Below are 24,957 nucleotides of genomic sequence, written 5' to 3' on the forward strand. Positions count from 1 at the left end.
ATCTTCTGATGTACCCAATTAAGATGAACAAATGAGAGATGATAATGCTCCCACAGGAACACAGGGAGACTTACCATCTCTGTGATAAATGACACTGCAAGACTAACATTCAATCCTTTAGAAGATGCACAGTTTTAACTCTCCTTCAGATGAGTGCAGTGGGAGCAGCTAGCACCTGTCATTTGAAATCAGTGTCCATTTTCCTTATTCCCTCAATTTTTTGTTTTTTAAAGGATTGGCTCCAAAGAGTTCCTGGGAAAGAAGTTCTCTGCCATAACAAAAGACTTGAGGACAATGATGGCAACATCTTCTTTAAAAATAATACAAATAATATTATCAGCTGTAAATGAGCACTTCACAGATTCCACAATGGCAGTCTTTAAAGTCTTAATTTTAAAAGCTTTTTCTAAATTTTTATTTTAATAAGAGGCTGGGGAATATTCTTCTTGCTATTTATATTATCCTCTTCTGTTTTACTCCTAGTAGCTGCTTGACCCAGAATACATCTATCCAAAACCAGTTCGCTATTTTTGTCTTATATTCAAAAAATCTCCACAGATGATAAAAAAAAAATGGAAGAGGAAGAGCAACACACTAAGTTCCTGCAAAAGATAGAATGGAGAAGTGTGGTGAGTTGACCTTGGCTGGACTTTGGGGAGAGACTTTGCTCATACACTCTTGCTGAAGAAAGGAAAAGATATATTTGCTTTCTGGAACTGGGCCAACTGACTACTTTTTAGAGTAATGAAGTAAATAGAAGAGTACCAGATTGCTTGTCTTAATATCCAACATCTGTAAACAACTTAGTGATCTGCTGACAAAGCACTAGGAAAGGAAACAGCAAGAAACAAATGAAAATGCAAGTGACAGTGATGTGAAGACAGTCCTGCATCTCTAACATTAGCTTGTAATATATTCCATAACATATTCTACTACATAATTTTAATCAGATGCTTTTGTGCAAGCATCTACACCTGAATGCATGCTTGCACTCAAAACAAATACTGACTGCTACCCAATTGATCCTCTTCATTTATTCCTCTTTGCAGATAGAAGTTCTGCTTAGGAAGATTCCTACATCAACGCAGAGTGAGGTAAGAGGATGACGTGCTGCAAAAAATCTCTCTCTGCCTTGGAAAATTTAGAGCAAAACCTTTTATGATAAGGTAGAACCTGCAGACAGCAGATCTAACAAGGTTTTCAAATCTCATTCATGGAATTTACTTCACTTAAGAAATTGCTAGATTCTTCCTGCTACACCAGCCTCTTCTGGAGTAATCAGCAAAATGCTCTCTTTATACAGTCCAGGGCAGATGAGGTGAACAGACAGCTCCTTTCTTTTCTGTCAGCATAACAATAGTAGAAGAGTATGTACAGGGTCCCAGCTCTTCTGATAACACTAGGACATAGGAAATGACAATATAAGGTAATCAGCCCATGCTTGTAAAAACCTCTGTCACATGTCACACTATTTTCCCATGATCTCATTATTCTGAGCAAGAATGGAAGGCATAGAAGTTGTTGCTTTTATTCCATTTCTCTTTCTTCTTGGGAGCTCTGATTGTACTCTTTGCACTTAAACCTTGAGAAAACTAGGCTTGGGGAAGAGATGCATGGCATGGACATGTTCCCTACACCATGTTGTTTCAAAGAGAGCTAAACGACATCCTGCATACTTTTCAAAAGATTGGGGAGAAGTAAACAGGTTCTTCATAAATTAATTTAATCTTCAAAGCTGTGGTTCCTTCATGGCTATGGGAAGAGCTAAGAGAATTTGGAAAGAGGGGATGAAAAGGAAAGGGAAGAAGAGGTAAGGACAAGCTTCCTTCCCTTTCTCCAGCTCTCAATGTTGTAAATAGGACATCTCCTCTTCACCTTTAGTCACTCACCAGACACCTACAATAAGCTGGAGATTTGCCTACTGGCTTTTACAAATGCAGCTAGGAATCCGAAATTCTAAATACATGCACGCAAAATAGAATAAGGTCATATATATGTTGTAACCCTCTGTCTCTGTAACCTTCTGTCCTAGTTTCGGCTGGGATAGAGTTAATTTTCTTCTTAGTAGCTGGGACAGTGCTGTGTTTTGGATTTAGTGTGAGAATAATGTTGATAACATGCTGATGTTTTAGTTGTTGCTAAGCAGCGCTTATCTTAAGGATTTTTCAGTTTCCCATGCTCTGCCAGCAAGCAGGTGTACAAGAAGCTGGGAGGGAGCACAGCCAGGACAGCTGACCCAAACTAGCCAAAGGGATATTCCATACCATGGAACATCATGCCCAGTATATAAACAGGGGGGAGTTGGCCGGGAGGGGCAGATCGCTGCTCGGGCATCGGTCAGTGGGTGGTGAGCAATTGCATTGTGCATCCCTTGTCTTTTCTTGGGTGTTATTTCTTTTTTTTTTGTTATATTCCTCTTCATTACAATTATTATTATTACATTATTATTATTTTTCTTAGTTAGTAGTGTATCTTATTTTACTTTAGTTACTAAACTGCTCTTATCTCAACCCATGAGTTTTGCTTTTTTTCCCTCCTCCTCACCCCACTGGGAGGGGGGAGGGGGAAGCGGCTGCATGGTGCTTAGTTGCTGACTGGGGTTAAACCACGACACCTTCCTCGCCTTTCTTCTCTAGGAATTCAAATGTCTTCATTCCAAGGATCCAAGGCCAAATTCTGACATGGCAAAGCTCCCAAACCTTTGTTCAGACATCTGAGGAAACTGGTAAACTGTGAGAAATATCTGAGAATATCTGAAAATTAGAGACATGCAAGATAATAAAGATAAAATAAGAGACAGCGGAAGGTCTGTTAAGACAGTCATTACTAGGATCACTCAAGGATTCAAGAGAAAACACACCAATGAGGAAATATATAAAATCTGACAAGGAAATAAAAAATAAAAATCCACAGTCAGTGGGGTACTGCAGTCAGTCTGTAACATCAAGGATCCGTTCCAGGGAGCAGAGGAGGCCAACCTTTCCTCTGCTCATTGATGCCTACCTGTCTAGCAAAGACTGAGGTCTCTTACTGAGGTGGTGAATATACTAATGCTTAACTAGGATTCAACAAGCTACCAGACTACCTTGCATGTGAGTTAGCCAATAACGAATTGCTTTATACTTCTAAGTTGTGTATATCCTGCTTGCAGAATCTGAACAAAGTGACCCAAAAAGAAACAGTAACAATCACAAAAATCTTTTAAAAGACTAAGTTCCTCCATTTATGCCTCTTTAACTTTCTGCTTGAGAGGCATTATTGTGCAGAAAACCAGTGTGACTGAAGTAGCGTGCCTCTGCAAGGAGACAGCACAAGAAAAATGGCAATGATGAGATGTTCTCCTTATGAGTATATAGTGTGAGCATCCTAATACAAAGAAATGCATTAGGAACAGTTTTCAAGTTAAGGCATTTCACCTCTTTTTGATTTGATGTGTGATCTTAGTAAGCTTTGCTTAATAAAAATAGTATTTACTAGGGAGGTCTTTCAAACCTCAGCCCTTCAAACCTCTCTCTGTAATGCAATTTCTCCTTCATTGTCCTTGATTTGTACAACAAATTCAGGAAGAGATCTAAATATTTTATTACTCATGTTAGTTTTTTTCTTTATACAGTTTCGATTTATTGAACCACTATTACAACAGCACATCCCCAAGCAGAAAGGTAGTGTTTGCTATGCAAAACACACAGTCCATGATTGGCATCTAAGACCAATTGATCTACCCATTACCACTATCTCCCTACTCCCATAAGCATTACTACAAAGCTATTGATTTAAACACTGCCGATCGGTTTCCATTTTCTGATTTTGGGCAGGCCAATTAAGAAAGTGAGTAATTGTGATTACACTGCTTCAGGATCAATTACATTTGATGCAAGACAAAGCGCTCCTTTTAGAACAATGTAAAGAAAATTATTATGATCAGGAACACTTTACTGCTGAACATGCTTCTAACAAAAATGCAAAATAACCGATGATGTCTTTCATAAAGATATGTTATCAGGAAATACAAGAATACTGACACCTTTGCGTGCACAATATTTTAACTACATTTTGACAAACTTATACAAGTCATTCTTCCTTTTGGATAAAAGCTTTTTAAGAAGTATGACTATTTAAAAACGCTGCAGCTGAGTTCTCTGAGACACCGCCCCCAAAACATCACACTGCATAATTTCTCCAATGGATTGAACATCAGTAGGATTTTGAACAATAAATATTGTATTTTAACAGTAAAATAGCAAATTTAATGCAAAGAACATTTTACCTATTTTTATACTATTTTCTAAGAACTGGTGTCAAAGAGACAAGGCCTTATCAATTAGCAAAGGAACAAAGTAAGCAATTCCTATTCTTAATTTAATTTTAAACTTAGCTTGAGCTTTGTCATTGGACTCTCATTGTCCAAATCATTAAAATGAATACACCGCTGAGGTCTGAGGCAAATCTATTTACAGTCATGTTACTCATATTCTGGTCAGTGTTCAGGAATATTGATCTGACTTGTTGTGCTGGTTTTGGCTGGGATAGAGTTAATTTTCTTCATAGTAGCTAGTATGGGGCTATGTTTTGGATTTGTGCTGAAAACAGTGTTGAGAATACAGGGATGTTTTCGTTATTGCTGAGCAGTGCTTACACAGAGTCAAGGCCTTTTCTGCTCCTCACACTGCCTCACCAGCGAGGAGGCTGGGGGTGCACAAGAAGTTGGGAGGGGACACAGTCGGGACAGCTGACCCCAACTGACCAAAGGGATATTCCATACCATATGATGTCATGCTCAGCATATAAAGCTGGGGGAAGAAGAAGGAAGGGGGGGACGTTCGGAGTGATGGCGTTTGTCTTGCCAAGTAACTGTTATGCGTGATGGAGCCCTGCTTTCCTGGAGATGGCTGAACACCTGCCTGCCAATGGGAAGTGGTGAATGAATTCCTTGTTTTGCTTTGCTTGCATGCGCGGCTTTTGCTTTACTTATTAAACTGTCTTTATCTCAACCCATGAGTTTTCTCACTTTTACTCTTCCGATTCTCTCCCCCATCCCACCGTGGGGGAGTGAGCAAGTGGCTGTGTGGTGCTTAGTTGCTGGCTGGGTTTAAACCACGACACTTGTTTGTCTAATAGGAAAATAATAAACAATTACTAGGCAATGTTGGAGAAAGTAATCAGTTTTTATATATCACTAAAACAGCAGACCTCCCAAAACATAAAGGTGGTGATCTGCATAAAATCAATGTGTTATGCTACATTGCTTATCTTCATCACTGCTAAGATTCTTAGCAATAAATGTATAAGTTTGGAACCAAATCATTAGTATACTGAAAATATGTACTTGAAAGAAAAATATTTGCTCAGTTTAAAAAAGAACATTCCTGCTTGATAAACTGAGCATATTTTATTTAAAATAAAACCAAAATATATATATAGAGATGCCTATCATTTTGAAGTAATTATGAAATTGCATTGCCTAGAATGGAACTTCCCTCCCCAAACAAACCTAGCATCAGGCAACAGTCCAAAGCTGTTCCCAAATTCCAGCAAGCAGCATACAGACCAGCTACAACAACATGACGTGCATAAACTGCATGCTGCAGACATCTTGCTGGAGGTACTAATATCTTTAAATGACTATGCATGAGTATCCATTGTACAGGAAAAGGTTTGAGGAGGGAAAAAAATTAAAATATTTTCAATAGTAAAACCTCCTTGCCCCTAGAAGACGACATTTAATTTTAGCAGTGGTTCTTTTGGAGTCACATGGGTACATTTCTATTATTAAGCTTTCCCCTCATCTTTAATAATCTGTAAGTCGCACAAGCTGTGCTTAGTAGTAGTACACTAAAATTTCTACAGTATTAAAGAAAGGGGTACAGAACTTTCTCAAAGGGATGAGAGTTTTCCCTAAATTGGATTGCTGCAACGTGAATGTCTATGCAATATCCCTTTTTGTGCAGAATATAGAAAGTGTTGCTTCTTGCAACAAAATATGTCAAAAAACATTATTTCAAAATATGTAAAAAACAAAACAAAACTCATGCAGATTGATTTAGTGCCTTTGCATAGTTTCAAAGACTACATAAGCTAGCACAAGCCTGAATTGCTCTTAAAAGAAGGTGTCTAGCTTTCCCACATCCATTCATTCCTAATGTTTGGACACTGCTTCTCTTTTTCCCTGGTTTCAAATGCTACTTTATAACAGAGTTCTCACTGGATGAACAGGATCTCTGCTAGCCTAGAATGCAACAGGAACTCATACAAAGGAGAATCTTGAATGTGCCAATAACGAGCATAAAACCCATAAATCATGTATATAAGACAAAATCTAGTTGGCCAGCCAGTTACTTGTTTTCATTCTCTCCCTAATCATTTAAAAGAATCTACAGCATGAGGAACAGGCTTCTTTGGCCAGCAAATTTTGGGGTTGGTTTCATGCAGTCATGTTACATAGATCATAAACAGCCATAATAAGCACTCAAGGTAGTAAAATTGCTCACACTATGTGCTTCTTTGATTTGCGATTTCATACAAGGAAGAACACATACAATACACTCCAGCATACTAGTCAGACCTGACTGCTCCCTTCAAGGTGGTGTTATTAAGAAGAATCCGAAGAAGAGAGGGGAAAAAACAAAAATAAAGCTTAGGAACAGAGAAGCAATTCTAACTCTGAAGAGGAGTTCATGCTTCTACTTCATATCATTTACACCAAGGGAAAAACAGGACCTCTCAAACACAACCTGTCAAAGAGTTTTAGAACTTATACATATGATTTCAAACCTAGATTTGAGCTTACTATCAAATCTGTGTTTTTAGAATCAAGTGCTAAAAAAATTTGGAAGATCGAAGAAAACTGATAATTCTTATAATATTAAGCAGAACAGTAATTATGTCTTATTTCTCTAAAAACATCTTTGGCATACATCATGTTCAATTCTTTAAACATTTAATAAACAGCAAGTCTGCTACTGTCAAGTAAACTTCAAAGTTACGCTACTTTTGCCTTCCGAGGGCAAAAAATTACCCCCCCTCTCCAAAAACTCACCATAAATGGAAACTGGCAGTCTGAGTAGAATCACAGAAGTTGATACTCATTGAAATGGTAATAGATCCTGCAGGCTCAAGGGATTTTAAGTGAAAACATTTTGAACAGGTAAAGTACACATGCAAAGCAACAGAAGACCCCAGATGCAAACCTCCAAACTTCACATAATTAGAAAACCTATTGTCGTGGTTTAACCCCAGTCAGCAACTAAGCACCACGCAGCCGCTTCCCCCTTCCCCCTCCCAGTGGGGTGGGGAGGAGGAAAGGAAAGAAAAAAAGTAAAACTCGTGGGTTGAGATAAGAACAGCTTAATAACTAAAGTAAAATATAATACTAACAATAGTAATAATGAAGTATAATAATAATAATAGTAATGAAAAGGAATGCAACAAAAAAAAAAGGAAGGGTGGGGGGGAACAGTGATGCACAATGCAATTGCTCACCACCCACTGACCAATGCCCAGTTACTTCCCGAGCCACGATCCGTGCCTCCCGGCCAACTCCCCCCTGTTTATATACTGGGCATGACATTCCATGGCATGGAATACCCCTTTGGCTAGTTCAGGTCAGCTGCCCCGGCTATGCTCCCTCCCAGCTTCTTGCACACCTGCTTGCTGGCAGAGCATGGGAAACTGAAAAGTCCTTGGCTTAAGATAAGCGCTACTTAGCAACAACTGAAACATCAGAGTGTTATCAACATCATTCTCACACTAAATCCAAAACACAGCACTGTACCAGCTACTAAGAAGAGAGTTAACTCTGTCCCAGCCGAAACCAGGACACCTATATTAAAAAAAAAAGCTCCATAAAAAAGATCCAATACTTGTAGTTTAATTTCAAGTAGGTATCACCCAAATGTCACACTTACATGTTTAAGTGTCTTGGATCCCCCCTCCCCACAGTTAAAGCACATGAAATGTTGCCATTTCAATCTTATGGCCCCACCATCAACAAAATAAGGATTTGTATTAACAAAGCTAGGAAAATTATTTACAGAAAAAAAAATATTGAAGTTACATCCTTTTGCTTGTGTACAGATCCAGCATTGACATTTCATTTAGAATAACATCAGTTTGCAAATTTAGTTAATAAATAGTAAAACACAACAAATATTAATAAAATTTACATTACTATACGCAGTCATAGAATCATAGAATCATTTAGGTTGGAAAAGACCTTTAAGATCATCAAGTCCAACCGTTAACCTAACACTGCCAAGTCCACCACTAAACCATGTCCCTAAAGCACCACATCTACATGTCTTTTAAATACCTCCAGGGATGGTGACTCCACCACTTCCCTGGGCAGCCTGTTCCAATGCCTGACAACCCCTTTGGTGAAGAAATTTTTCCTAATATTCAATCTAAACCTCCTCTGGAGCAACTTGAGGCCATTTCCTCTCATCCTGTCACTTGTTACTGTAGTGTTGCATGGGGTTGTTGTGACCCAAGTGCAGGACCTGGCACTTAGCCTTGTTGAATCTCATATGATTGGCCTTGGCCCATTGGTCCAGCCTGTCCAGATCCCTCTGTAGAGCATCTCTATCCTCAAGCAGATCAACACTCCCGCCCAACTTGGTGTTGTCTGCAAACTTACTGAGGGTGCACTCGATCCCTTCGTCCAGATCATTGATGAAGATATTAAACAGAACTGGCCCCAGTACTGAGCCCTGGGGAACACCACTTGTGACCGGCCGCCAACTGGATTTAACTCCATTCACCACATCTCTTTGGGCTCAACCATCCAGCCAGTTTTTTACCCAGCGAAGAGTACACCTGTCCAAGCCATGAGCAGCCAGTTTCTCCAGGAGAATGCTGTGGGAAACGGTGTCAAAGGCTTTACTAAAGTCTAGGTAGACAACATCCACAGCCTTTCCCTCAGCCACTAAGCGGGTCACCTGGTCATAGAAGGAGATCAGGTTAGTCAAGCAGGACCTGCCTTTCATAAACCCATGCTGGCTGGGCCTGATCACCTGGTTGTCCTGCCCGTGCCGCGTGATGGCGCTCAAGATGATCTGCTCCATAACCTTCCCCGGCACCGAGGTCAGGCTGACAGGCCTGTAGTTCCCCGGATCCTCCTTCCGGCCCTTCTTGTAGATGGGTGTCACATTTGCTAACCTCCAGTCAACTGGGACCTCCCCGGTTAGCCAGGACTGCTGATAAATGATGGAAAGTGGCTTGGTGAGCACTTCCGCCAGCTCCCTCAGTACCCTTGGGTGCATCCCATCCGGCCCCATAGACTTGTGTGTGTCTGAGTGGTGTAGCAGGTCCCTAACCATTTCCCCTTGGATTATGGGGGCTTCATTCTGCTCCCTGTCCCTGTCTTCCAGCTCAGGGGGAGACAGGTACCCCGAGAACAACTGGTCTTACTATTAAAGACTGAGGCAAAGGCGGCATTAAGTACCTCAGCCTTTTCCTCATCCTTTGTCACTATGTTTCCCCCCACATCCAATAAAGGATGGAGATCCTCCTTCGCCCTCCTTTTGTTACTAATGTATTTATAGAAACATTTTTTATTGTCTTTTACGGCAGTAGCCAGATTAAGTTCTAGTTGGGCTTTGGCCCTTCTAATTTTCTCCCTGCATAACCTCATAACATCCTTGTAGTCCTCCTGAGTGGCCTGCCCCTTCTTCCAAAGGTCATAAACTCTCCTTTTTTTTTTGCCTGAGTTCCAGCCAAAGCTCTCTGTTCAGCCTGGCCGGTCTTCTTTCCCGCTGGCTCGTCTTTCGGCACATGGGATCAGCCTGCTCCTGCACCTTTAAGATTTCCTTCTTGAAGAATATCCAGCCTTCCTGGACTCCTTTGCCCTTCAGGACTGCCTCCCAAGGGACTCTGTCAACCAGGCCCCTAAACAGGCCAAAGTCTGCCCTCCAGAAGTCCAAGGTAGCAGTTCTGCTGACCCCCCTCCTTACTTCTCCAAGAATCGAAAACTCTATCATTTCATGATCGCTATGCCCAAGACGGCCTCCAACCATCACACCACCCACAAGTCCTCCTCTGTTCGCAAACAACAGGTCCAGCGGGGCGCCTTCCTTAGTTGGCTCACTCACCAGCTGTGTCAGGAAGTTATCTTCCACACACTCCAGGAACCTCCTAGACTGTTTCCTCTCCGCTATATTGTATTTCCAGCAGACATCTGGTAAGTTGAAGTCCCCCATGAGAACAAGGGCTAGTGATCATGAGACTTCTCCCTCCAGCTGCTTATAGAATATTTCGTCTGCCCCTTCATCCTGGTTGGGTGGTCTATAACTCCCACCATGATATCTGCCTTGGCCTTTCCCCTGACTCTTACCCATAAACACTCGACCCTTTCATCACCATTGTCAAGCTCTAGACAGTCAAAACACTCCCTGACATACAGGGCTACCCCACCGCCTCTCCTTCCTTGCCTATCCCTTCTGAAGAGCCATCCATTGCAGCACTCCAGTTGTGCGAGTCATCCCACCATGTTTCTGTGATTGCAACTATATCATAGTTTTCCAGCTGCACAATGGCTTCCAACTCCTCCTGTTTGTTGCCCATGCTGCGTGAATTGGTGTAGATGTACTTCAGTTGGGCTATCGATCCCGCCAGCTTTTTTGGGGGAGAAGCCCTAATTCCTACGTGACTATTCTCAGGTGCTTCCATGGTTTCTAACACATCAATAACCCTTGCGTCTTTGCTGCCACATGGATCTCCATCCCCTGCCTCCACTGAGATGGCAGACTGAAGGACCTTGCTAGCAATAGAAAAAGTGTGGTTTACTTATTTCCCAATATTTCGCTTGCATTAGTTATGGAAGAGAGCAGAAAGATTATGAACCCAAAATGGAAGATAATTTTGTGCTTTACAAGCAGTGCAGAATGAGGCAATTTTATCAAATTAAGGTATCAAGAGACATGCTCATTCTTAGTTTTTTGGCTATACCACTATACTGTTTCCTCAATGTTGTAGAGATAAGGCTTTGTTTTGGTAGCAAGAAAAGCTCTTTCTTTATATAAGTAGGTATTAAAACCAAGCATTAGAGCAGAGTTTGACTTCTCAAGATTACAAGAAAGAAAACTTAAAAGCACTGTTAAAAGAGAGGAATTCAAATAAAAATGATTGGGCAGACAGAAAAATGTCTAATTTCCAGCTTATTAGTGTATGTATCTGATGCTTTTACAGGAACTGAAGAGCAGGCAGCTGCTCCATGACAAAAGGAAACAAAATTTAACTATATCAAGATTAAGTTCTGAAAAATATGGAAAACATGGAGGCAAAGACTAAACTAATGCTAGGGAATGAATAGAAAACAAAGTATTTCAAGAAAAGAAGTCTGTGTAAAGCATTGAAAGATTACAGGCTCCAGCTCAAATTCAGACTAAACTTTACTGAAGTGTTTGAGCTTAATGTTTTCAAATGGGGTTTCAAAGGCACTTAGCCAACAAGAAAATACTGTGCACAGGGACATAGGTGAAATCATTTGGCCCAGTTCTACTGGCAAAATCAGGGCAATCACCAACAGTAATTGCAGTGATGGAGGCAAAACTAGATTTATACTCCGGTAGGAATATCTGTCTACACTGACACTTCTGTTGGTTCTGCTGGGCAAATTATAGGACATGTTTTCCAAATGCTGGAAACGCAGAAGGTAATAAGAAGAACAGGGTATATAAACTAAGTTCTAGATAAAGTGACAAAGAATACAGGAAATTTGCATTCAAGCAAGAAAAGCAACATTTTTGGAAGGAACTACAGATGATATATAACTTATTTTCTGCAAAACAAACAAACAAACAGCTTCACAGGACAGATACCACAATAGTGTCTTTCTTGGGGAAATAAATACTTTGAAGAGTAGGATTGTGTTGTGGAACTTAAGAAACCTGAACTGGATAGCTTATTAATTCCAGAATTTTTCATGTTTTTTACGTGAGAGAAGTGAATACTACTGTTCACTGACTGTTATTGTGAGTACAATATCTCCTGATCTGATTTATAGTATTACTATTTTTCTACTTTTAAGCCTTTGTGACTTTATTTCTTTGAATGTTTAAAGGGAGGAATATAAAATTAGGCTGATGGTCAAAACTAACTTGAAATCAGAACTCTGCACTGGACTTCTTATCTTGAGGAATAACACCAAACAGTTCACTTTAATATCCTTCCTAAAAGTAACTGTCTTGATCAAGTATGTATCATTATCAAAATGCAAATGGTTCCAAAATTTTAACTCTGAAAAAAACTGTCAACACATTTGTAGCATTGTACAACTGCTTTTGTAGCTATTTGGCATAAATCTGTACAGCCTTTTCAATGTTAAAAAAATAAGTATTTCAATAGAATACAGCAATTTAAAATGAAACATCTTTTTAACTACTGAAAACTAAGAATACTCTTTAATTCACTGTTGTTCTTTAAGAACTTATTTCTGTATTCTTCTAACGTGATATGGATTCACATAGTACTCAGTACTCATAGTACTCAGTACTCATACTTCTCTTGTACTCAGTACAAGAGAAGAAACGCATCTAAAGTACAGGAGTTTGTGTCAAAAAGGAACATGTCCATCCTTTCCATTTATATTATAAAATAGAGACACTTTTGTTCCTTCTGCCTATACCACAATGCCCTAAAACAAAGAACTGCTGAGAAAAGAAAGTAGGTTGTGTGCACAGGTACTACCCTTGAATAAAAGTTGCTATGATCTGCGTTCTTCTTTCTCGAGTTTTCTACTCTTTTCCACTAACAGAAATTTAGCAAAAAACCATCCCATTTGGAAGGTAGAAACTAAAACAATATAGGTTAGGACTGAATACAGCATTGCTTTACTGAATTAACACACAGTACCTAATTGTATTGGGTTTGCGTGGCAAGGTTTTGGTAGCGGGGGGGGGGGGCTACAGGGGTGGCTTCTGTGAGAAGATGCCAGAAGTTTCCCCTATGTCCGATAAACTTAATGCCAGCGGGTTCCAAGACGGACCCGCCGCTGGCCAAGGCTGAGCCAATCAGCAACAGTGGTAGCGCCTCTGTGATAACATATTTAAGAAAGGGAAAAGAAGTTACAGGGGAGTGGCAGTTGCAGCCAGAGAGAGCGGAGTGAGAAGATGTGAGAGAAACAACTCTGCAGACACCAAGGTCAGTGAAGAAGGAGGGGGAGGAGGTGCTCCAGGCGCCAGAGCAGAGAGATTCCCCTGCAGCCCGTGGTGAAGACCATGGTGAGGCAGGCTGTCCCCCTGCAGCCCATGGAGGTCCACGGTGGAGCAGATATCCACCTGCAGCCCTGGAGGACCCCACGCTGGAGCAGGTGGATGCCTGAAGGAGGCTGTGACCCCGTGGGAAGCCCATGCTGGAGCAGGCTCCTGGCAGGACCTGTGGACCCGTGGTCCCGTGGAGAGAGGAGCCCACGCTGAAGCAGGTTTGCTGGCAGGACTTGTGACCCCGCGGGGGACCCACGCTGGAACAGTCTGTTCCTGAAGGACTGCACCCTGTGGATGGGACCCATGCTGGAGCAGTTCGTGAAGAACTGTAGCCCATGGGAAGGACTCACATTGGAGAAGTTCGTGAAGGACTGTCTCCCGTGGGAGGGACCCCATGCTGGAGCAGGGGAAGAGTGTGAGTCCTCCTCCCCCTGAGGAGGAAGGAGTGGCAGAAACAACATGTGATGAACTGACTCAAACCCCCATTCCCCGTCCCCCTGCACTGCTCAGGGGGGGAGGAGGTAGCGAAAATAAGGAGTAAAGTTAAGCCTGGGAAGAAGGGAGGGGTGGGGGGAAGGTGTTTTAAGATTTGGTTTTATTTCTCATTATCCTGCTCTAATTTGACTAGCAATAAATTAAACTAATTTTTCCCCAAGTCGAGTCTGTTTTGCCTGTGACGGTAATTGGTGAGTGATCTTCCTGTCCTTATCTCGACCCATGAGCCTTTTATTTTTTTTTCTCCCCCTGTCCAGCTGAGGAGGGGGAGTGATAGAGCGGCTTTGGTGGGCACCTGGCATCTAGCCAGGGTCAACCCACTACACTAATCTAAGAAGCGACACTTTGCAGAAGTATGGTAGACACATACTAGATTAAAACATACACTTTCACTGCCAAAAGCTCACGAGGGAAACAATGAGAAAGCTCTGAGACACCAAATTAAATAATACATCTACAAATTTTCTTTAAAGCTTGGCATGAAAATCATTGTGAACATCTAAATCAAAACCTGATACTTAATAGTAGCCCATTATAGCCATTATGGATTAAGGCTGTAAGAGAATTAAAGTTTGTGGGGTGAGAGAAAAATTTTATTATATCAACTGGAATTGATATAGTATAATTGATATTTGAACAAGCAGGTAAACTTTCAGGCATGGAAATTCTGATCTAAGGAGTTATTTTCAAAGTCAAATACAAGTAGGGAGAAACTGAATGAAACTTTTGTTAAAATCAGATTATCTAAGAAAAGATAGCTGCATGAGTGTGTATGTGTGTGTATGCATACATATATATGAGTATACGTATGACTATGCAAAAAACACTTTTCTATATTTGAAATTTTGCAAAAGATTAAGATTCTGTATTTTTAAAGATAGGATACGATTACCTATTGGATTAAATTCATGCATCCTCATGCCTGTAGGTAACTTCTCCCCTATGTGAATATTCTCTATCTTCTGATCAGTTGTATGTGTTACTGTCACTTGCACAGATACCATACGATCACCAAAAATGCATGGCTGTCTTGAGAAGTGATAATGAGCTGCTAATCCTTTTCCACTCATTCGATGAAGCAGTTCATGTGTTTTTGTTGGCACAGAGACTTGGGTAGTGACCTGTTAAGTACAAAACAACAGTTGGTGAATGTTGTAAGAGAAGAACAGATAAAATGACAACTAAATATTACACTTTTCATTCAGCTAGAATGCCTGCTTTCTAGTCAGAATTCTGGTGAACTAGAAACATGTAAGGACATATTCAAATCCATAAACAAAATGCAATAATAGATATCTTTAACAGTGCCTAAAAATAACATTTCTGGTGCTGAGAACTAGCAGCTTTAACTTTGTTGTATTTGCCTCATTTTATCATTATAAATCTGTTTTTAATATTTTAACTCTGCAGTTATCCACTAAATTATCAGGTTTTTTTTTAAGAGTTACAGCTAAAATAATTATGTTGTTTCCAACAAGAAGTCTCTCTCCCTTCTGTGCATCAGAACTCAAGGGTGACCCCAAGCCCACCATGTACTATGGAAGAATAGTGAGAAATTGTCGTCTCCTTCTCTTGTTAAAACCACAAAAATGTTGCCTAACAATTACACCAGTCAAATACTAAAACACAGTTGTGTAGAGCAGAGGGACGTTGCCACTTTTTTAAATGTCTTGCTGCCACATGCAATAAGAGAAATCTCAAGGATGTTTGGGTCCATTCTATCCTGAAGAAGTAGCAGCACAAAAGACATTTAGTGTGCAACCAAATTCCCAGGAGATACTGTTGGTCAGGAAATCCCTAATCATGAGCTCAAAAGTGCAAAAGTAAGGAATATGCAGAAAACAGATGAAAAGTGAATTTGAATTCTTTAAACAAGTTTTAAGGAAAGGCTAGGAAATTACATGAAAAGTAAAGCCATACAAACAGAACACGGAGGTTGAAAAAGCCAAATGCTCAGCACGAAAATCCCATTTGTCCAAGCAATGCACTATGAGCTACTGAACTTTATAGTATATCTGTTAGGTATATCTGTTTATCTGTTTCCACTGATGAGTGTCCATCTTCTCTTGCCCTATCTGTAGCCCTGAATGTGTAACTAAGTGAAAGAGACAACTGCAAATAAAAGGGTGTTCAAGACTCAAAGCAGCTAAGCAAGGAGAACTGGCTTTTATCTTGCCTTCCCTACAAAACTCTTACAGGTTGCTACATTTTCCTGACTGCCACAATTTAACATTGAGGGGCTGATCTGAAGACTTAGTGATCATTTCCAGTAATATGGGAAGCTGGTAAGAGCTGGGATTTAAATCCACAAGGTATTACAGAAATGGGAGAGTATCTGGAAAACATAAGGCTGTAAAGAATCCTGTTAAAAAACTTTAGAAGTTAGCGAGCACGTAACAAAACCGATCTTCATCTCTGAGCACCAGTTTCTGAACTGGAAAGCAAGGCTAATAATATACATAATCTCAAATGAACATCTGTAAAGATCAACTAATAAATGTTTAGAAGTGTGAGCACTACATTGATGAAAGCTGAAGAAAACTACATGAGGAACTGAGTGAGTTTGTATTCAGAGGTGGCTTTGGAAGGTGCATTAAGTTTCACATCACACTGAATGAAGAATAAATAATGAAGAAAGGCTTCCCATTCCCTCAAAACTCAACCACTATGTGACTGTAATTAAAATAACACATACAGGATGTGATTGAGCAAACACCTCTACAAAAACTTCCACATCAGATTTTACTTTCAACTTTTTACCTAGTGTTTCTTTCTCTAATACACAAAAACTCTGGTATCAGTTTTTTTAGAAACAAATTAATGATCTACCAGTAACCTTCACTGTGAAGATTAAAAGGCAATTTCAGAATATGTCTGAACTGAGGAAACTCCACAATCCCAACTTTGAATCTGTACAATTTATTAATAAATTTTACATAAATTGGTGAAGTTAAAACAAATATTTTGAAGTACACTAGCTTCTCTGTGCTAACATATAGCTTTTTATTAATATTATTTATTAATAGGAATGAAAACATAAAAAGTTAGTCAAAGTCCAACATGTAGATACATATGCGTACACATAGAGCAAAAATCCCTCACTATACTTAAATTGTAACACTGACTCAAATTTTATCGAAACCTTCCTGTGATTTTTACTTAGAGATTTTAATCTATGCCCCTTACAACGTTACTTCTCATATTCATAATTTCACTTGTGAGCCCATTCACTTTTATTTTCAATATCATACTATACAAAGAAATAGACATGCAAAGGACAGCCAGAATAACGACATTATGTTTTAACAATCTTCCTTCCCATAGAACATTAATCTTCAGTTGCATTTAACATGGCAATACTAGAAATAAATAAAATGTATATATCCTGAACAAAGGAATTTAGTTCTGGAAAATTAGAATTCTCAAGCTGTCTACTTGCTAGCGAGGGCTGTGAGCTGGCAAAGGTTGGTGTAACTGTAAGGCAGTTTACTTAACAGTTGCATCAGTCTGATAAAAAGAGTTTTCTGTTTTAATTTTAAAATTTTTAATGCATACAATTGCAATACTTAAAGAAACCGATAGGGCAGATACCTGCAATCACTCTGGGGTTAAAACAATCCTCCAAAGAGTTAATAGAACAAGAAACATCTAGTAACCAGGAGATAACCCCTACAAATCTTACACAGCATATGTTTAAATAATAGAAGTCATTTATGTACCTTTGGATGGTTTATGAAAATAGCCAATCAATTCTGCAGACACAACATTATTTCTAAAGGAAATCTATGTGACTCATGATGCCTGCAGATACACAGAGACAAACCACACATTTTATCAGTTTATTACAGTAAGCAAATAAGCATGGAATGAGAGTGCACATAACTGTCTATTTAACGCTTACTGAAACATTTAAAAGAGCTGTTATCTCCCTAATAACAGACAGTGTGCAATTTTAGAGAGGAGAAAAGCTTCATATTTAACACTTCACTAAAAAGTAACTGAAGAGCGTAAAATGAAAAATACTCCATGCAGTTAGCTGGTAATGGACCACATTATCAACTCAAGTTATATTTATAGGATAAAAACTAGTCACTAATAGTTATTTTAAGACATAGCATGTCTGCTTTTTTTGGGTTAAGATTATTAAGATTAAACTTGAAAAACTTTTTTTTTCTTTAATACAGCTGTTTAAAATGACAGAAATACAAAAATTAAAATATAGACTGTCCTCCCACCCTGTTTTGACTGAAAGCCACCACGAATTAAAAGTCAGCGTAGGGACTCCACATTGATATCATATGGGAACACTATATTGGTACGAGTCAGACTGGCCCCCATGCTAACTGCACATGTTGAAAGATGATCCATCACCCTAAAAGAAGCTGCAAATATTTTAAAACTACTTCTTATATAACAACAAGAAGGGCAATATTAGGATTTTGCCTTAAAAGTCCCCCACTCATCAACCACATAAAGGGAAAAGGTGCCAATCGCTACCACAATGGTGCACCGGTGTCTACTAGAGCTTTATATTCCTGTGGGTCTGATGTGCCAGGCCATCAGATCCACACAGTCCAGTAAACCCGGTTGTACCTCTCCTCCGCCTGGCTGGAGGCAGGGCCCCTCTAGCCCTGGTCATAGGATTCTCCACTCACTTTCTGTAAAAATGGATTAGAATTTCTTCTCATAGGATCAGGAGTAAGATCAGCCCTTCCATTCTGTCTGCCACACCGCTCACCGGAGGCTGAGGCAACAATTTTCCTGGAAGAATCCTCATTTGTGATTATTTTTCCTCGCAATTCATGTACCCGTGCATCTAGGACCGAGGTAGGTTTTCCATCCCACTTCATCATATCCTCCCTGCGTTCACGCAGGTAGGACCACAGGGTACCCTGTGGTGTATACCTTCTATCTCCTCTCTCTTGAGCAGAGGGACACTTATTCCTAATAGCTGGGATATTGGTCCGTACAGGTGGGAGGCAGAACTTATCCTCAGATACTTATCCTCAGTCCTCAGAACTCTTGGGACCATTTCTCGGCTAGTATGTCTGGCAGTTTCTCCACAGCCGAGATGAGGGAGGAAGTGAGACTTTCTTCATATTGCCGGAGTCAGCCAGCCAATTCATCCACTATTGGTCCCTCTTCATCTTTTCAGTCCATTACTGTCAATGAGTTGGCATACGACAATGGCGCGTTCCATGTAAACTTCCGCCACATGGGTCATGTGCAGTGGACTTCATCTGGATCTGTGGGTAACTGTGCACCGGTGTCTAGTAGAGCCTTGTACTCCTGTGGGTCTGATGTGCCAGGCCATCGGATCCACACAGTCCAATAAACCTGGTTGTTCCTCTCCTCCACCTGGCTGGAGGCAGTACTTTTGGCTTGCTTTATCACAACAGAGCTGACTAGTTACAAACCACCGAATCCTCTGCACATGAACATGCTTGATTTTGCCAGCTCAGTAAGTCCTTAATAATTAAGTTCAAGTTAATACAAAACCCCTCTATTTTCCATAATTATTTAAAACAAAAAGCACTACAGGGTTTATTAAAACTACTACAGAAAACAGAGCTGGACAGACTTTCCTGTATGAAGTATTGTTGTTATTATTATTATTTTTACGAAGGAGCACATAATTATATGTCTGTTGTCTTTTTTTATTTTGTATTTGTTCCTCAGCTTAATAATGCTGTAATAATAAACATAGATTCTGATTCAGAAATGTATATATGTTTGGATAAAACATATATTATTGGAAAAAAATATTTGCTTCCAAGAATGACAATAATTATAGTTCTATTCCTCTAAATTACATTCTGTTAAAGCGGTGGACTGAATCATTTAATCTAAGTAGCCCTTCTACTGCTCTCGTATTGGCAATATCCATGACATAATCAAAAAATGACCTACTAAACTGAGAGAGCTACATCCTCTCTTACACTCACTGTAAGGCTATGCTCCAGTAACTCCGGAACAGCTAAGAGGAGAAGGGCTATCACGTAGCCCAGCCACATTTACATGATTTTTCAACTGAAGCTATAAGAACAACTTAACAATAATTTTATAGTGTTAGGAGAAAGATGTAAAACCAGGCAAACAAAGGAAAGACAACTACTGGCAGGAAACAGTATATTCATGATCTTTTGCTCCGTTACCAGTTACATATTACTCATAGTCACAAGGCAATGTCTTCCTTATACAGCTCTTACAAAAATAAAGAATTAATAATTCATAAAAAGATACAATAAAAAGCAAACAAAGAATTGCAGAAAGAATTTCAACTTCCTGCTCTACATTATTTCAAGAGGCTGTAGCAAATCCGAACATTAGAGCATACTTAAGTCATGCTAATATGGATTGCCAAACTAAGGACAGCATCCCTCTAATGGGGGAAACAAACCAAGCAAGCAAGCAAGCTAGCTCATATTTTCTGCAGTCTAGAAAAGTAACAGGGTACCACGATTCAATTTGGGCTAATTTATCTAGACATAGAAACACTTGAGGATTTCATGTCAAATTCTGGAAAATACTTAAAATAACTTTCCACCAAAGGCTCATTTAACTGCTCTACATCTACTAAACACTTTCTAAAGCCACATCTGTTAGGAAGTCCTTCAATTTCTCATACATCCTAACTCCCTTCTTTTTGCATTGTCACCAACTTTTAGGCTCTACACTTCCCTAAATGATTAATATGTCAATGAGGCTAATTGAAAATTAGCAAATTAATGCCCATATCTTTAAACCAGTATTGGCTTCAGACAATTTCATACATTAGAAAGTGAGTTCCAAAAATTCTTACTGAATTCCAACATTGATAGAATAATACTTTTGTCTCTAAAAACTTGAAAGGAAAATAAAAATCAGAAAACCCCAAATAACTCCCATTGATCTCCGTGTGATTTAAAAAAAATCAATCATCTCAAACAAAAGAGGGCTTTTATTATACCGCCCATAGTCTGCCTCTAAGGCTGCCAAAATTAATCCTTTTCTCTGCTTTTTTTTTTTTTCCCCTCTAATATTTGTATGGTCTCAAACAGGTATAAAATCATCCTTTCAAAGAGTAGTGTGTTCAAGGTAATCTGTGAATCTAGAGATGATAAAAATCTTCCATAATATTAAATTATCCCTTTTCTAATATTTTTATGTCCCTTAGATTTTTCAATGGTTCTCTTAAAATATAACCAACTAGACAGATGTCCAGTAAATCTGTATCAATAAAAAGTATTGCTTTTAGAGTGTAAAGAATGACTACATGATATAAAGAAACCATAATTAGGCCTTAATCTAGAGTTCACGAACAGCAGAAAACTCTATTAATCCCATACCAGATTAATCAAGCACTTTTAAAACTGAGAGCGTACTTGTTTTGTATTTTATGTGTAACTGGAGGCCAGTAAGATAGATTGCATTTTGCATGTATAATAGAGCTTAAAGCTTTATATTAAAACAACACATGGTTTTGGTTGAGATTTGGCATCTTTGCCTTTTCCTTATGCTGGGCATAATGAAACACATAAATAATCCAATGAAAATATTAGTGAAATCTTTTAAAAAGCCCCACAAGAAAGAATTTCAGTAGCAACAAAATGGGAATATGCAGAAAATTCCTACACTCAAGGGCTTAAACTGTATCCCAAACTACATTTCAACTTCTAAAATAAGGGTGACCAAATCAAAAGGTGAAATTCATATCTGTGCATGGGAAACTTCAAGATTTGCTATCATTTTGTCCTATGTATGCTTCTACTGCAATGGCTCAAGCAAAAAGCAAACAGTCTGGCAGCTGATGCATGTGTGTGACTTATCAGGCAATCTGGTATTTTAAACTCCTTTGCAACAGTCATTAGGTGTTTCAAGGAAAAGGCATCCTTCCAATATATGAACAAGTAATTTACTTCAATTTAGTGATTTGACCCTTTCACTGACCACCTAACTGGAAAGTCTGAGGATTACCTGAAGTAGTTTAAGAGTTAGAAAAACAGAATAAGGTGGCAGCCTCACCTTGCGTCCCAATTATGAATTTGAAGTAGACACTGTGGAGAGGGATTAATATAGATATTGGCATTGAGTCTAAATGACTTCAAAGAAGTGCCTATGAATGGTTTCTAATATATTATTTTGATTTTGGCAAACAGCCAGTACTCTTTAGTAACAAGTCCTTTAAAGTGAAAGCATACTGAACCCTACTGGCTATAATGTATAATTTTACAGTTAGGATTATATTATTAACAACTCCTGCATATTGGTTTCTTCCAACAGAAGCACCTATTTCAAACTTTTCCCTGGAAAAGGACCTCTTCTGTCAGGATAAGTGTATAATATAAGTTGAAACACTTACTACACAGCCAAAGTGAACTCAGCCTATAATACACTATATTTGAAATCTAGCACAGATATTTATGAATGCTAAAATGTAAATTACATCTTTGCTGGCTTAATACAACTATATTCAAATCTTGGCCACTATATTTTTGTTGAAGAAGAATGCAAAATGTTATTTTGGCTTCTATTGGGATGACCTTAATGCACAGTCACCCACCTGCAAGTACAAAAATCCAAAATCAACACTGAACTCAATGCACAGACATCTATATTAGCATTTCCTCAATGTGAGTGTAGAATCTCTGCATGTATTGGAATGCACCTCTTATACATGATATTGATGTGCCAATATTTCCCAAGTTGCATTTCATTTTACACATAATGTTTTAACCTGAAAAAAATCCATATTCCTTAGTTTGCAAAAATTACAGTTGACCTAACTGAGACCATTGCTAAAATACAACTTTTCCGTGTTTTGTTTTCCTTAAGCTTCTCTTTTTGGCCTTAAAAAGGGGGAAAAAAAAAATCATCTGATACAGTTTGTAGTCTGTTAAGAGACACTGAGATTTATTTATAACCAGTTACCTTCAGTTTCTTTGTTTAAATTCAAAAGCACACTTTTTTTTTTTTTTTTGACTTGGAAACAAAATTCATGGCATCAAATGAATTATTCGGCTTCCACGAGGACACTTCTTTTCACACTCATTAAGAAGAAATGCCACTCAATCCCATCCACACACAGCTCTGAGTAACGTAACCAAAAACATACACAGCATATCGCAAACAAAAGAAGTCACCATATAGATATCTTTAATAAAGGCTCTACTGTCCAGACACAGATCTTGAATTTAAGCATGCTGCTTTACATAGTAGCTGCAGCCGTACTAGGTCCCTCAGTTGACTACTGAAGACAAATTAGGTAGGCAATTTTTTCTCATCTACTTTTGAAATTACCTCGGTACTAACTAATATAAAGAATTTCTGCTACTATCATCTAAATCCTCCAAAGATTGTTAGTCAACGGAGCACAAATGTAGCAGCAGGAAGACTGTGACAATGATCACTTATTAAAACTTATTCCATTTTAAAGCAACTTTTAATACACAAATGCATTTAATAATAGTTGAAATTTCTGATTTATGCAGTAAGCATATGTTCTAATGCTGCTGGTGTTAAAAAGCTCCTTCAGCGGAAACGGTAGAATGATTTTTGTACATTTTTCATGAAAACATTCCAAATTAATATAATAGTAAAAATTTGTACACAAACCTTCTTTTACAGCCATGAATTCCTAAACTCCACTATACAATTAAAAGACCTATTTTACAGCTCTTACAAATGTAACTTTCCCCAATTCTTCTGGCACCTTTAAATCAAGAACACAGGTGCTAGAGACTAGAAACACCAAGCAACACTGTATACAGCCATATAAAGATGGAAACGTTTCCTAATCCAAGCTAATAAAAGTTTAAAATGAAAACTTTCATCAACTGCACACCAACCAAAACTAATTCAGGAAGATTCTAGAACTGCTTTTTTTTTTTATTCTTAATATGTCAAGACACTGTACACCACCAAGTCATTAGGAGAAAAGCATGCAAAAATAAGGTTAAAGTGAGCTTTTTAAAACCCATCTCTCTGATGTTACTATATTTAATCACAGCATTGTTCAACAGCATTTTAAAGAGTCATCTGTCCCTCCGATATCCTCTAGAGTCTATGGCATAAGAGGACTGAAAACATTTCTAAATGATGCTGGTGTTAGAAAACAGTGGCACATCACTTACCAACCTTTAAAAAAACCAAAACCTTAACACAGGTTTGGAGGGGGGCAATAGGGGGTATCCCACCTTCCTGCAGTTGTTAGCAAGAACTTTTAGAGTACATTAAAATACCTATGTATTGACATAATTTAAAAGACTCCAAGTCACCTTACGTTAACAACTGTAATGTCCTTGCCTTTCACTTATTTTGTACTGCTAGCCTAAAAGTCATGTGGCAACATACTACTGGTCCATGGCAGGAATGATATGCCCTAACAGCAGTAACACCTCTAAACAAGTTGAGTAAACCCCATGCATAGCTCTTCCTTTCAATGACAAAATCTTTATTTTCCCAAACAAGTTTTAAGTTACTCATTATTTTGGGACAAAATCTCAGAATTATAATTTGAACATCAGGTGTTTCATTCCATGTGATGACAACTCTTCAAGTAAAAGTGACAAAATGGAATCTTAGATGCATCAACCATGACTTGGTTATTTACTTTTTCAAATATGCCAAGCTAAAAAACCATCACTAACAAAGTTTCAGAAATCAAGACATTATGTTATTATGAAGCATTTACTCATCTATATTTAACAATTATTTAATTTCAAGGCTTACAGACCCTCAGGATGGTTAGATATATGTGGAACTGGATATAATAAGTTATAGGGTAAACTTTGATCCTGATCAGCAAAGTATCCTCTGGTGAAATCTTAGGCTTTCCTTTATATTGCCTTGAAGTTCTGCTTTTTGTGCAATCCAAGCTTCAGTTAAGCACACACCAATCAAGTAAAAAGGTGAACAAAAGCAACTTACACCTGTCATATCATCCTTATATGTGAAATAATTAGCTGTAGACACAAGCAGTGATTCATATACTTAGAAGAGCTTTGAGAACTCACCATCACTGCATATTGAAATCCATAAGCTGCTCCCTCTCAGAGAGAAGGGGAGCTTCAATAAGGAGTTTTCAGCAGAGTCTCTATAAATTCTAAGTTCTGAGTGAAGAAATAAAAAAACCTGTTTCTTCATTTGGTATACTGCTTTAGCAACATATGCCAATGAACATGCTGATAAAGATATGGAACAACAAAATTTAAAATTAAAATGAGACCTCTATAGTTTTTGAGTGTCATTCCTCAGTACAAAAATCCAAAACTAAAATCAGTCATAC

At 38.7% G+C, this 24,957-nt stretch overlaps 1 protein-coding gene across 1 annotated transcript in view; it reads right to left on the minus strand.

The window, feature by feature from the left end:
• LOC127029115 (AP-3 complex subunit beta-1-like) overlaps positions 1-24,957 on the minus strand; it is a 184,332-nt gene that overhangs the window by 24,227 nt on the left and 135,148 nt on the right. Inside the window, 2 exon segments of the mRNA XM_050914761.1 lie at positions 7,038-7,125; positions 14,588-14,812. Of these exon segments, the coding sequence (XP_050770718.1) occupies positions 7,038-7,125; positions 14,588-14,812 (313 nt within the window).

The sequence above is a fragment of the Gymnogyps californianus genome, unplaced genomic scaffold (assembly GCF_018139145.2).
Source record: "Gymnogyps californianus isolate 813 unplaced genomic scaffold, ASM1813914v2 HiC_scaffold_77, whole genome shotgun sequence".
NCBI classification, from domain to species: Eukaryota; Metazoa; Chordata; class Aves; order Accipitriformes; family Cathartidae; genus Gymnogyps; species Gymnogyps californianus.